At 33.3% G+C, this 15,457-nt stretch overlaps 1 protein-coding gene across 2 annotated transcripts in view; it reads right to left on the reverse strand.

The window, feature by feature from the left end:
• Positions 1-14,141, reverse strand: part of SDG4 (SET domain group 4) — a 69,654-nt gene extending 55,513 nt beyond the window's left edge. The window contains exons 1-4 of one of the 2 annotated variants that reach the window (XM_086439565.1): positions 13,563-14,140; positions 12,256-12,402; positions 3,814-3,978; positions 40-66 (exon numbers count right to left, since the gene is read on the reverse strand). In XM_086439565.1, coding sequence (XP_086295691.1) covers positions 40-66; positions 3,814-3,978; positions 12,256-12,402; positions 13,563-13,940 — 717 coding nt within the window. In that variant the 5' untranslated portion in view covers positions 13,941-14,140. Of the gene's footprint in view, positions 1-39; positions 67-3,813; positions 3,979-12,255; positions 12,403-13,562 lie in introns of both variants that reach the window. The other variant, XM_086439573.1, reaches the window with a different exon arrangement.
• Between the last annotated feature and the right edge of the window lie 1,316 nt (positions 14,142-15,457).

A 15,457-nucleotide genomic window follows, 5' to 3' on the forward strand; every position in this document is an offset into this window, starting at 1 on the left:
ATTAAGTATGAATAGAAAGAAGTTCTAGCAAGCTCTAACCTCTACATCACTCGTAGGAACTGCATGCTGCTAATCGAACAAGATACATCAGCCCTGCCATCAGCCTAATAAATGAAAAATAATAATGAAATAGAAAGAAACCTTACAAAATAAAAATAAAAAAATTATACATCAACTGAAAATCCTTATCAGAAACAGTTAGTTCTTCCTAAATATAATGGGAACCAAAGAGATAATTTCCCAAAGAACCATTTCTTACACTGCGTGAGTTAAGATTTATTTGGCATAAAGGAAGAAATATTAAAATGTAAAAAACCTTGTAGGATGTATCATGTATGGGGCTTCTGTTTTTTATGAGCAAAGGGCTAGTAGTTAACAATGTGACTTGATCAATTACTGCGTTTCATTAATTCATTAACAGTATGTTATTTTATTTTTTGGTAGGTAAACCAAATATATTAAAAGAAGGTGGTCAAGGAGACCAACCAAAAGTACATAAGCAAAAAACGAAAACCATTCATTAACAGTATTTTATCCAACTATTTGGGGTCAGCTACCCTACATGAACTCTGATCTGACATTAAATCTTTACTATTATAACGAGAGAAGGTGGAGAAGTGGTTCAACACCAAATTTTTGATCCCACAAATCTCCCCACCTTCACATTTAAAACTTAATATAATTATGATCATTTAGGTCAAAAACCAAGAAAATTGCTGCCCACAACCCTAGAATCACGTTTGTTAGTTTTCAAAGTTACAAAATTATCATATTTTTTCCTATGTAATCTTCATAAACCCCTTTAATCGATGTTTGAAATAACAGATAAGTCCTTTTGATACATGAGCATTAGCATATGCCACCTTCTAGTTATATATAAAGTAATATCTTCTGTTTAAGTGACTTCAAATTTCCACTTAACTCCTCGATCGGTGTCCTTGGTCTTAGCCCTTTTAGAACCCACAACTGCATATTGTATCAACATAGTCCAGATACCATGACGGGTCAGTAAAGTCCGTAACTGGGAAAAAAAACACTTGGAAGGCAACCAATTTCTAGCTGTCAACTGAAGGCATATAAAAAAGTCTTGCTAAACTACATGATTAGATGTTCTCAAGTCTTGAACTGGGGTCTAAGGAGTAAACTCAGCAAAACTAAAAAGTTCAGACGAGTAAATAATAAGTTGCACTTTATGTGTTAGTTTCAGTTCACTCATCATACAAGCAGCTAACAGCCTAAACAAAGTTTTACATTTGCCATGGAATTGAATCAAACTAGGGTTATCTATGTAATGAACCAACTCAAGACAAGAACCATGTCTCTACCCAGTTATATCTTTTATATATTTCAACCAGAAAATAATAAAGACACGTCCAAAGCTCCAGTCAACAATCATGAAAAAGTATGACACGCAGTGGCAAGAATATGTATATGATTGTCAAATAGTATGTCGCTAATGGCACCAGTGCATCGAAGCAGTCACTGTCTCAGTCACTAAGGTAGAGTATGGTTGCAAAGACCAAAATTGTTTGGTTGGCACTAAACTTCCAAGACAGGATACTTTCTACCATGCTAAAGGACAAGAAGAGAGAATCCCTGTCCATACAGGCCATTATCTTAGACAAAGCAACATGTGGAGAAAGTTTCTGACCATAGTATTAAATTTTGAGATATTTCCATTTCCACAATTTTCAAAATGAAATTTACCGGCCATTTCTTTTGTACATACTTCAATAGACATCAATATTCACCTCAGGAAATAATTCAGTGACCAGTAAATCTCAACTGATATATTTCGAGATTTTAGGAATTAAAATGCAAGATTTAGGTGAAAACATTTCAATAAACAGTAAATTTTGACTTAAATATTAATAAATAAATAATTGTTAAACTATTCTAAATTATTGACAAAGTATACAGAAATAACAAATTTTATAAAATGCATGTAGAAAGGACTAGTAAATCACACAATATTCATTCATGTTCTAATTAGTTTAATGCATAAGTAATTGATCATACACATTTAAAAAATACATATTCAAAATTAAAAATATATAATAATGTCTGAAAGTAATACTTATTGTTTGTTCATTGAAGCTAGTGTTCTATATTTTATTAAGCTATAATTAAAATATAGTTGTTTCTCTCTACTGGGCTCTCATACGCTTGCACCAACATGTTAGCAAACACTACTAATCTTCATTTTCACACTCATTGGCATGTTTACTGTAACTTTATGAATCGTGTGTTTTCATATCCATGTTATGATTTCAATACTTTCAATGAAAATGTTTCAATATTTCAATCATTTCTGTGAAAAGGGTATAATTTTCACATGGATCAAAATGTTAATTCCATTTCCAAAATGAATGAAATAAACATTGAAACCAAAATTTAATACCTTGATTCTGATTCAAGAAAAAATAGTAGGTCTTCTACAAACACTAAGGAAAAGAGGTTTTGGATCCTCAAATCCGCAAAGGAGAACAGTCAATTGTGGCATGTGATGAATTATTTACGCAAATATCCAGTTAAGATAGTATCAGATGCGTCGAAAAACTCTTTCCAAGATCTCCAATAGCTAATTTGTAGGCTATTCAAAAGATTACATCATTTTGGACATCAAAACAATGTTAGAACTTAGAAATCATCTGCCTATAGTGCTAGGGCCACAATTTCGAGGTATTTTAGTTAATACTATAAAATAAAAATAAAAAAGGATAAATGATAGTGTGATGCTTCAAATGGATTATTGGGATTGTTCCATAGACCTTATATTAGGTTTTAATTTCTTATAAATTGTTGTTTGGGACCATTGTAAGGAAATTTATTTTTGAATTACTGATAGAAGTTCACCTTTAGGCTTTGAGTTATTCTGCATACCCTTAAAATGGCCACCTCAATGAGGTGGCAAAATCTGTGTGTGGTAATACCACAGACCTGAGTTCAAAACCTTGCATTCACATTTAAGCCTATCAAAAAATAAAGTTATTCCATAAATCCCTACCAAAGATATTCACTAGATTTCCCTTTAAGAACCATGGCTCCAATGACCATTGGAGTGTAGATTCCTTATTTTTGCTTACCATCCTTGTAGCAAAAAAGGGATTTATTTTAACTATCATAAATCCTAGCTCAAAAAGAAAATAGTAAGAGGATAAGGTGATTCGTGCTACTTTCCCAGAATATTTTGTGGCCGTTATCAAAGCCCCCATTTCCAAACTATCTTTACGATAAATAATAAATAATGGGCTCCATATGCATTTCGTATGAAGGCCAAGGTCCTGCCCCAGATCTTATCTGAAAAATCCACTTAGGGCCAGCCAGATAGATATACCAATATTTGTAGGTATTGGCCAGAAAACTAGACACAGAGGAGACTAGTCTTAGTTCAGTAGATGACAACATGGTTGGGTGTTATCCCACACCACAGGGCTGCAGGAAAACAACAGATGGTTATGCGCAGGGACTCAATAGCGAGACTATGCAAGCAAAGGCCCCCTACCCCCAGGTACAGTAATGAAACCTGACACGTCTTGGCCTTGACTACACTACACTTGATATAAGTAGGCTGTTAATCTGAAAGAATTTTTCACCACAAGTACTCTTCCCCATATCTTAAATGAATGCATCACCCACATAAATAAAGTGAAAAATAATGGATAACAACACATAGTTTGCTTGAGCTGAAATTGGTTGAATATTACACTTGTTGGTTTTGTATGCATGACAATAACCAAAAGAGACTAGTGAAGCTTCAAACGATAAACAGGAACAAAACAACATTTTTGATGAAGGAAAGAAGAAGTTGACCTTCTTTTCCAACCGCCAATCAGTTGGATGCCTCCAACAAATTGCTCGCCCCGGTTCGTTTGAAAGATAGATGATTTTATCTTGCCAAGGTGCACATTTAGTATGTGATGCTATTGTGCATCGAACGCAACGCCAAATTTGGTTTTGTTTGCAAATGAAGCAAGCCTATTTATTCAAAGAAACACATTTCAAAAGTAAACCCACAAGCACAATCCAAGTAATAGATATTCACATAATTATACATCACAAATTCATAAAAATAAAAGCAGAATTCACAAATATTTAAAAAAAAATGCAAAAACTTATCGTTGTCAAATATAAACTCATTTTGCAATATTTAAAATTCAACGCATCATCGTCATTATAAAAGCCTTATCCCAAAGATTTAGGGTCGGCTAAACAAATATTGTTCCTCAATTCCACTCTGTCTAGAGCTACGTCTTCTAGTATTGAAAGAGTGTTCATACATGCTTTCACTATTTAAAAGTATCAAATCTTCATCCAAAATCTGTTCAAATAAAATATCTTTGCGGACATCTGGGTTATTTAATATTAATTGAAGTGAATGTGTCATGTTAGATTCTGACACTCCACCATATAAGGGTTCACCATTTTTGCATTTTTATTTTTATTTTAGTTTTGCTAGTATTATCTCATTTGTAAATCAAATTACCATCCAACATAGATGATAAGTTCTAACATTTCCAAACAATGTCACTTGGTGGCAAATACAGCTTTGTAACATTTACGTTATGCCCTTCTTTGTAGGTATAGAATGCAATTCAGAATTCAGAATATATCTTAATGTATAATCCAAAATAATGTTTATTAGTAAATGCAAATTATTTTTTACATTTTAACAATATAATGAAAAAGAACTATTTTATAATTCATCCAATCCAACATTCAATACCCGTGACAGAGAGAGAATGGGGAAGGGAAGAAAGGGGGGTGGAGAGCCAGAGGGAGAAGGTTTAGATGTAAAATATGATGATTGTATTGATCAATGTGTACGTTTTCTATCTAGAAGAAGTCTGATTTTGTTGGTTAGATCATGTGAGAACCCTTTAATAATTTATTTTCCTCACCTCCAACACCTTATTATAAAGATTTTTTTTTTTTTTTTTTTTTTTGAAAAGTAAAGAATTTATTAAAAGAAGGTCAAGAAAAACAACCAAAGGATACATGGAAAAAAAAAAAAAAAACTAAAACCAACAGGAAAAAATATTAGTGAAACAGTCCTTTTCTTCAGTGCAAATATTTTGGAGATGATCTTATAAGTAGCACACACCAATCTAATGGGTCATAGTTCATTATCCTCATAAACTTCATTCTTCAAGATTAAGGCGACAAACATAGAATTGGTAGCATAATCAAGGTAGCCTTCCTCTTGAACTCCTCTATATCCAAAAACAGATCATCTTTGATGATGTCCCAAGTCCTAACTAAACTTAAAAAGGTCATGAAAAACACTTTAGGCTGGGAACTCTCTCCACTCAATCGACAAATTGCCGAATAGAACACATCTTCCTCAAAAGGCCTTTTGAGTTTGACTATCAAAGGGCAAGTCATCAAGATTTGGCTTGATCCTTTGGCTTCATAGTAGAGATTTCTATAAAATCAACCACACCATCTATTATAGATTCCTCTCCTTTTTGAATAGCCCTATTAACCTTCAAGCTTAAAAGATGATTATAGGACCTATGACAACTAGAAGTTCAATGAAAGAACTTCATTTTGTGTTCTTCCCCTTCAACCATCTCAGCATAGATTTATGCCTCTAGTTGATTTCTTCCATCAGAGCCACTTTCTAAAATTTCACCCTCAAATTTTGTCTAATGACTTTTCCTAAGCATTCAAACCCTCAATCTCCTCCTTAAAATCAAGATCACTAATGCATTGCATTGAGAAGATCCACCTTCTTCTAAAAACATTGTACATACAAAACATTTGATGGATTGTTCATAGAATTCAAAAGATAATCCAATCTTGGAAACCTAATCTACTATCTCATGCTAGTAGAAGTCCCGGTTAAAGAAGTCACATTGACTATCTCTTCTTATTAGATGGCTTCCTTCTTGCCATCAAAGAAAATATGTAATGAGATCAACACCCACCAACGAAAATTTTAGTAAGGCACTAAAAAGATTAAGAGAGCCTCTATTTGAAGTTTTGAGAATCTAGATGCAAAACAAAACAGCGTGGAGGAATAACAACCAAGGACACAAGTTAAATTTGGCCATGCTTTGGAAATGGGAAGGTCATTTTGAATCCAAACATGTTATGGTCTCAGGGGCTCTAAAAGCTAAATACTTTCAAATCTCATCCTCTTAATGATATTTCCAAGATTTGGAAAGGCATTCAAAACAACCTTTCAAGAAATTGTGAGGAATGCGGTATTGTATGTGGGAACAAGTCATAGATACATTTGGTTTGACCCCTAGATTCCAATAGTAAAGATAATCATTGTTGGACAATACATAAGAGTGATGGAAACAGTCCCATCATATTTCTAGGATTATGTATCTATAGGCCATCATATTTCTAGGACTATGTATCACAATAAAGATAATCATTGTTGGACAATACATAAGAGTAATTATTTACACAGAAAATGTTGTCTATCTACTATGCAACTCTTCCAAGGAAATCCTTCCTTGTATCTTGTTAGAGTGTCTTTCTTTAGATCCATTTGGTTTGCAAAATATCCATATATATCCAAAAGAAATCAATGACTAAATGGATCTGAATGTATGGTCCTCCACAAATTTGGACTGTACCACTTCATTTTAGGCAAGCATTGCAATCTAATCTCTTATGGAAAGCAAGATGTCAAAAAGTTCTGTAAAACAAGGATATCCCCTTTTTGAGAATTTTAGATGTTGTGTCAAAAACAAATATTGGCCTTATCACAAATCCATGGACCATAGTTTGACCCACCCATTGAGAATTGCAAAAAAAAATTATATAGAAGCGGCCTCTAAATGGTCAATCAAGTTATTTTTTGATGATCCAAATGACTAGTACAAATTAAATATTCAATCAGTTTTTAAAACATTAATGGATCTTTATTGTCTTGATGTTGTAGTTCCTAAGTGGATCTTTATTATCAATGACTGGTACAAATTAAATATTCAATCAGTATTTTTCAATTTTCAAATTTGGATGTCCAAACTTGCACTGATTGTTCATACCTATGTAAAGGCCTTAAAAATAAATTTTTAATCATTTTGAAACCTTTTTCTCACATATTTTAAGAAAAAAATGAATTTTTAATATTTACAATTGATTGTAAGATTTATTTTCAAAGGTTTTCAATATTGGTCGAATTTCGAATAAGTTGTTTTCCGTTTCATAAATGAGAGTGTAGACTCTCTGTGGATGCGTGTGTTGGTGAGTGGATATTTGGAGGTTAATATTTACCTTTAGTTATCGCGAGGCGATGGTTGCATGTTTATTTATAATTCTGTTATCGCGAGGAAATCTGTATTGTTTATTTTTACAGGTTAGGCCATTGCATGGTAAAAAACCGAATATCCATTCCACACACTTCTATAATTTATTTTCTATTTTTATTTTTGAAAAGAAAAATTATATATACTCGACTATTTTGGGATCTATTAAAGAGCTTGTGAAAATCAGAAAGGATAGTCAGTCGTATCATTTCCGGAGTGACATACTATCCTAAAATGAATGGCTCTGATATTAAATTCTTATGTAGTATGGGATGCATAAAGGATTAATATCACAATTGAGATCCGAGAGTTTCTATTTTATCTTTACCGATGAACTATGTAATATAAAGGTAGCTGTGGAAAGTGTAGAGATTTCTTAGGGAACCACATATAGATGAAGATGAAGAATCAATGATAATTAACTATCTAGTAGTAGTCAAACGTTTTAACACATCATGAAGAGACCTATTTCTTATGGTCACAATCAACGGTCAACTTGAATCGGATAAATGGTCACCCAACCGTGGTAAGTGTAACAACCGATCTCAGAATCAGGAATTAACAATGGGGTTCCACATCGGTTAAACGAGGAGCATAATTCTTAATCTTGACTGGGATGGTATCCAATCATGATTCTCAACGCTCTTAACAGACACACTACAATTGTTTGTACTTAATTATTAAACCTGCTTTATTTTAATTTATAAAATATGAATTTTATCTAGTAAACTATTTTAAATAGTGATTGTAATTATATTTCTAACATGATTACTTTATGATTAAGAGTTGTTTCGTTAAAATTTGAAAAACGAGATTTTAAAATTGAATATTTACAGGTTGATGAAAAGAGTTATTTATTTTCTAGATTTGCTTACATTTTGTTTTAAAATGTTTCATAAGATTTTTAAGCTCGGTATTTTATTTGTTATTTTGAAAATAGAACAAGTAGGTTGACAAGGGATACAGATTTTTTTTACGTTTTAGTTATTGTCTAATTCATAAATTTTATGTCATCACATGATTTACGATTATTTAAGTATAGTATGATTTAACCATTTTGTTATTGTTTACACAAGAAAACTTGCACATCTTTCCAAAATGTTTTAGAATGATTTCCCTCATATTTATGTGACTGTTAGTTTGAGATATTTGTTTTATGTTAGGAAACTCCCCTGTTACTCACCCTATCCTTCACCCTTTCAGTTTTGATAGATTTCGAAGTTAGCCTTGAGGAACAAATTTCGAGTTAGCACTTGGAGTTCATTACTAACGAGTTGCAACCCCCATCTGCTTAAGGATATTTTAAGGTTTAGTTATATGTTTCATTTTGTTAACAATGCGTATTTGGAATATTGTAAGTAAATCATAAATTAAATTGAGGTTGTTTCCACACGTTGATATTCTTTAGTTATATATTATTCTTTTTTCACTGCTATATTATTATTTTTATCACTATATAATCAAATTTATTTTAATATCATATTTGAGGAGAGTTTTTACTGTCTCGGATTCTGGCATAGAATCATGGGGATTCGTGCTAGAATTTGGGGGTGCCACACTTTGGCTAGTTGTCGTGTAAGACACGAAAGGAAATGAAATGAAATGAAAAAAGAGTGTATTTATATTGAGTGATAAACTAGGTATTCAATTCACATAATTGGTTTTTATTTTTTTCATTTTATGTTTTGAACAAAATGGAAGTTCTATTTTTTGGGAAAAAGAAAAATTTCATATTTCAAAAAATACTGATCAAAAAAATATTTCAAAAAAGCAAAAAGTTTTATGTTTTGAATAAGAAAAATTGTACATTTATATTATTTTAGTGATCTATTAAAGATATTGTAAAAACCTACAACGAATCACGTATTGTGTCACTTTCAGAGCGACACGTTATTCTAAGATAACATTTGCGATGTTTGATTTCTTATGTAGTATGGGATGCATAAGAATGCAACATCACAATAGGAATTCGAAAAATTCCTTTTTATCTATAATAGAGAACGAGATGTAAAATTAGTTATCTTGATGCTATCATGACTAATCAATGATCATTAATAGTCTAGAATAGTCAGGAAAGAATAACCCACTTAATTGGTCAGTTTCTTAAGGCCTTATTCAACAATCAACTTGAGTCAAAAAAAACAATCACCCAAGTATAGTAGAAGCTGGCCATAGAACCAAGAACTAACGATGGAGTTCCACACCGGTGAAGTATTGGATCAATCGTATCTTGACTAAGATGTTCACATTAGCCATGACTCTCAACTCTATTATAATACTTTGTCATTGTATGTTATATTATGGGATGATGTTGTATATTTGGTATTTCAAGAAGTTCCAATGATCGAAGATCAACTTTAGGATTGTTGTAGTTTTAGGACCAGTGGATGTTGTGAGAATTGGTAGAGTAGTTGTTTTATGTTGGGAGAGCAGGTTAGTATATTCTTGGTATACGTCAATATTTCTTTGTGTTATTTATAAATAAAAGGAGTTGTCAGATAGGATTGTTGCTTTTATTTATGTATCATATTTAGTTATGCTTCCTTTACAATATATGGTATCATTGTTTGAAATTGTTGAGTTATATGTGTTTCACTGTATAGAAAATATCTCACCTCAAGATTCTAACACTTAATCATGGGGATGCATGTTAGGATTTTGGGCATGACACTACCCCTCAATGACTTGACTCTATTTTTAATTACAGATACACTATATTTTGTTTCTTAATATTTCATCAATAGCAAAGGTGACAAGTTCCTAAGTAGGGAAGTTTTGCGAGTGTTGAGACCACAGCATGGGTTCTAAACCCCCCTTCACCCACTAATTACTAACCACAAACCCGTTTGCCTGTCCAAAAAATATATTTTATATATAGAATATTCATCGATCACCTATCCAAGAAAAAGGTATCCATAGTCTTTAACAGGGTTTAAAATCTTGTCTCAAGGATATATGTTTTCCATTAGACAACTTAGTACCTCCTTACAATCATAAATAGAAATGGAGACAATGTATCTCCCTACCTAAGGTCTCGAGAGCTTTTGAAGAACCCTGTAAAAATCCCTTTGACGAGCACCGAAAATGAGCCAAACAACAAGCATTTCATCATCCAATTTATACAAGTCTTCCCAAATCCCATATGGCCCATCGTGCATCTTAAGAATCCTCGATTATTTATAATCATATGATGTTTTAGATCATCTTTACAAACAACCCCTAGAAAACCAGCTCTTAGCCTCAAGTCAATGCATTCATTCATAACTATAACTTGGTCTAAATTGCTAGAACATTCTTTAGCCTTGATGCTAGTATCTTAGGTATAATTTTATATCAACGTAGTTGAGGGCAAAAAGCACACTTAAGGAACAAAGGCCTACATAGTGCCTGAAGTGCAAGGCGAGGCGCATGCAGCATGCCTGAGTAAAGCGGAGCACTATAAAATATTAAAATTAATAAATTAAATAATAGAAGATAGATTGTAGTTATATTGCATTTATAATATGTGTAAACATGAGTTTTATAAACAAGTTAAAGTATACAACACTTCAAGAAGAGAACGATCAACAATGCTAGAAAAATTAGAGAAGAATGAGAACACAATAAGGAAAGAAATAGTAGAAGTTGGCCAAAAACATGTGTTGTTGCTACTATGATACAACAACTAAAGTCAAGGTCTAAAATGTTGTATCAGAGGAATGTCTTTGTCAAAGGAAAAAAAACAATACTAAATGGATTTATACATTCTCGAAACATTCAATGCTTGGGGGTAAATGTTTCGTATCGATCTTGACCAATACATTTCAATATCTCAATCATGACTAGGGCCATCAATGGGTAGGTTCAGGCCAAGCTTGTTCAAGCCCTAACCCGTCCCTAGAAAGGTAGGCCCTACCTTTGACCAGCCCTACACCCCTATCGGGCCTAAGTTGACTAAGCCATAACTTGGTCCTAAGGGGCTTGGGCCAATAGAAATGACAAAATATAAAATCAACATTTTAAAGATAAAAAATTATAATAAAGATGTGAATCTAATATGAAATTGGTGTCCCATTTAAACAAAATGCATTTTATTTTATTTTTCAGTTTTTAATGTGGTGTGTGCCCAATGTGCCTTGCACCTTGACTGAGGGGCAATCAAGACATGTGCCTTAGTGCACCTCACTTACACTACCTCACCTCACATGTATTAAGGCGTCTTTGATGTGCCCTGCCTTGAGGCGCACTAAGGCGCTCGCCTTGACTACAGAGTTTTGTACATTGAATTCACAAGGCTTATAGGCTTGAGGTGAGCAATGTCTTCTGCTATGGTATTTTTGAGGATCGATGCGACCCACAAATGTGACGTTGGAACATTAGACAAGAAAACCTCTATCTAAAAAGTCCTTAACAACAAGTCTTAAATCATCAAATATAACATCCTAGTCAGATTTAAAGAAGGCTATAGAAAATCCACAGCAATGATTTTTGGATATATCTCATGGACCTCAAATGACTTGTCAGGTCAAGAATGTTGTCCCTCGAGATGTTATCAAAGCCTAGGTTATCCAAGGTAGGTCTTGCTAATACAACTTTTTGTGAAATTCGACCACCCCTTCTCGAATGGTCTCCTCTCCTTCCAAGTTTTCCCCATTCACAGTTAGTCAAGACATAAATTATACCCATTATTGACCTCCCCAATTTATTTATAGTGGTATGAACATATAGAAAACAATTTAAAAATAAAAACATCTCAATGCATAGCAAAAAATGCATCAAACTTTAGATGTTCAACAAAAGAAACAACTATTTACAAATCAAAAAAAGGGAAAAATATCAGGTTTTACTCAAACCATAAATGAAAAAAAAAATATGGCCCAAATCCATTATTAGAACATAGTAAAAATTAAATAAATTGATGCCCTACATATGCCCATATCATACTTAGGAATCAAGAAAGCTAAGCATTATGTCAAGGAAAATTTGAATAATAATAGAACATATTTACATGTTGGGGGCACTTGAAACTTCTTGAAACGGAGAGCCCTAGGATTTCCCTAACACATATCATGTGATAGGCTTCATGACAACCACGGACAGAACATAACACTTCTTCCCCAGAGTAGATACATTTACAACAAACGCGACACTCAATCTGAAAAGGATCACCAAAAAAACCCACAAACTTAAATAAAAAGATTCAAATACAAACACTTAAACCACTAGAAGACATTGTTTCAAATCTCGGTTTGAAGTCACATCTTGTTCATGGACAAGACCAAATTGCCTCTAATGAATCAACTTGTCTTGAACAAGATAAAGCATTTAACTCGGTTTATAAAATTTATTCATGGATATTTATATAAAAATAATTATAAACAGTTTTATGTAATAAGGAAGATTAGAAGATGTCCAGTCATAAATTCATATTATTTTAAGATAATAAATACTAAAATTCTTTAAAAATAACTATTTTAAATAAAATATGCCAAATCCCAATTGACTCGGCCAAGTTTTACTAACTCACACAATATTTTCAAAATAACATTCGAGTCATATCATTTATCTCGTGAGATGTGTGAACGTTGAAACGCCTTGTAAATTTGACTCGGTGGTGAACGATATCGGGATGACTCAGGCGAGAGCAACTCCAACCGATCTCTAAATCTCTAAATTTAGAGATAGAGACGTACGAACCTAGCTCCAATCGATCTCTAAATCTCTAACATTCCCTCTAAATCACTGTTCACAGCTCTAAATTTCAAGATGGTGGGAAATTTTAGCGCTCGTGTCACCATTCATTACTTTTAAATAGTCATTTTGTCCCCACTTTTTTTACATAAATACCATTTTGACTTCTATTTTTCCATAAAACATATTTTAAATATAATTTTTGTCCCCTACTTATTTTCTATTCTTGTCATCAATCCCAAATTTAGAGAATGAATAGTGATTTAGAGAGGGGACCGGTTGGAGTTCAAATTAGTTTGGAGGAGAACATCTTCTCTAAATTCAGAGACTACGCCAATTTGGAGCCAAATTTTAGAGATGTGGGTTGGTGTTGCTCTGAGTCATCTCAGTCTCGGACTAAATTTAAAACCATGCTGCTAGAAAAATGAATTTTATTCTTAATATTTTTTTTTTTTCTGACACAAAGAGATCAAAACAGTTAATTCATTTTCTTCTTCATAAAATCACTAATATCAATAATAGAACACCTCTAATCTGATCTAAGAAAAAGAGGGATCATCATAAAGAAATTAAGAAATTAAACTGTTACCAATCCAAAAAAAACTAAGAAATTAAGAAAATCACCATTCTTGGAGCATCAACAAGGAAAGGGAGAAAGCATTCCCTCTCAGGAACTCCTGATTTGACTTTCTCATCCACCCAATCCCTCACATGATCCTCCAATGATTTACCACCGTTCGATTTCTTGCTTCTCTCCAACGCTCCTCCGCGAATCAATCTCTTCTGATCTCTCCTCAAAACCTTAAACCCCACACCTGTCTTCTGAGAACGTAATCTCTGATCCCAACTGCCAAACCAACCGTTCTCTTCATCTAAGGGTTTTGATTCAACAGGGTTTGGACACAAAGAGGAGTCTTCGCAAAGATCGGAGACTGGTGAGAGATTAGGGCAAGGAGAGAGTGCCAAAGAAGAGGACTCGAGGAGATTACTGAGGTCAGGCATGATAGTGAGAAGTACTGAATTAGGGTTTTAGGGCATATTTGTGAGAGGTTCAGTGGTTAATTTCTTTCTTGAGGTGGGCTGATTTTGTCAGAGAGAGGAACTGTTGATTGGGCGGGAAAACTAGAATTTAAGGGTGAGCGGGTTCAGATGTCTGGAAGACGAAATTACTGAAATATTTGATAATTTGTTTAAAATTACAAGATTACCTCTGCTAGTATGCGCTTGAGGGATAGCCAAGCGAGAATATATAGTCACGATAGGTGGACAATATGCTAAACAAAGTGTTTTGTCTTATAAAAAGTTTTGGAATTGGCTGATTTTTTGTGAGAATGATCTCTATAGTGAGGGGATCATTCTTGCAAAAAATCAACATATTCTAAAATTGCTAACACCAGTTTACAAGTTAAAGAATCGTGAACTATTCATTTTAATCGTTAGTTTGTAAACCACTTGTCATAGGATTAGAAATTTTAGAATCAACTGATTTTTTGTGAGGATGATCCACTCATCATAAAGATCATCCTCGCAAAAAAGGAGCCCATTCCGAAACTATTTTGTCATATAGGACTAAACGTTGTCTAGAACATTGTCTAAAATGTTGTCTATGGAATGCTACCCATATATATAGGGGAGCGTTCATGTGCCATAAGTAAAAAACATATGTAAAAATAATCATTTTTCAAAATATAGGTTAGAAATTTCAGATTGAACTGATTTTTTGTAAGATGATCTCTGTTGATGTGGAATCGAATTTTACCTTGATCAACTATGCTCTATTGAACCGAAGTAGCTCCTAAGTTCCTCCTATAAACATCAGTGTGGTACCTACCAATAATCTTTCGACGCTCAAGTTAGAGTTGCAGAAGTAAAAGTATTTAAGAAAAACAATAGTTTCAACCTTTGTTTTCTCAGCCAAAAAGATCCATATTCCACCATTGATTCCTTTATTTACAAGAATTTCCCTTAAATCAAGGTTTCCCCTTTAATCAGGATTCGATTATGGTGAATCTCCTAATTACAAGGATCCTAAACGAAATTTGAATATCTGAGATTGAGTTCAAGATTCTTGAGAGATCTCTGGACTTGACATGCATGATCCATGATTATGCAGATACCTGAATTAGCAAGCTAGGTTTTCCCTTAAGCTATCATGCCCTGCCAATCAGACTAGAAGTTACTACCTTGATCTACCCTACTGTTGGGCAAGATTGGATTTACTGGTTCGTTCCAAGTACTACTTACTCATCCAAGATACATGTACGGTCTAGATTACATATCAATATTACCCTCTACATTTACCCACACTCGAGAAGTCACTAAGTCTCATCGTCTTCTCGAAACATGTATCTCTTTCTTGATTGGTTGTCATTATGTCTCATAATTACTTTTTGTCGTTAACACCTTAATGCATTAAATGCAATGGTTGAAACGATTCGTCTCTCATCTGGAGTTGTATACATGCTCCATTAACATTCTCACTAGACTCAAGGGCTACGATGGTTAATTTGGAAAAGGTT

This window comes from Akebia trifoliata, chromosome 1 (assembly GCF_017979445.1).
Source record: "Akebia trifoliata isolate Shusen 1 chromosome 1, ASM1797944v1, whole genome shotgun sequence".
Taxonomy (NCBI): Eukaryota; Viridiplantae; Streptophyta; class Magnoliopsida; order Ranunculales; family Lardizabalaceae; genus Akebia; species Akebia trifoliata.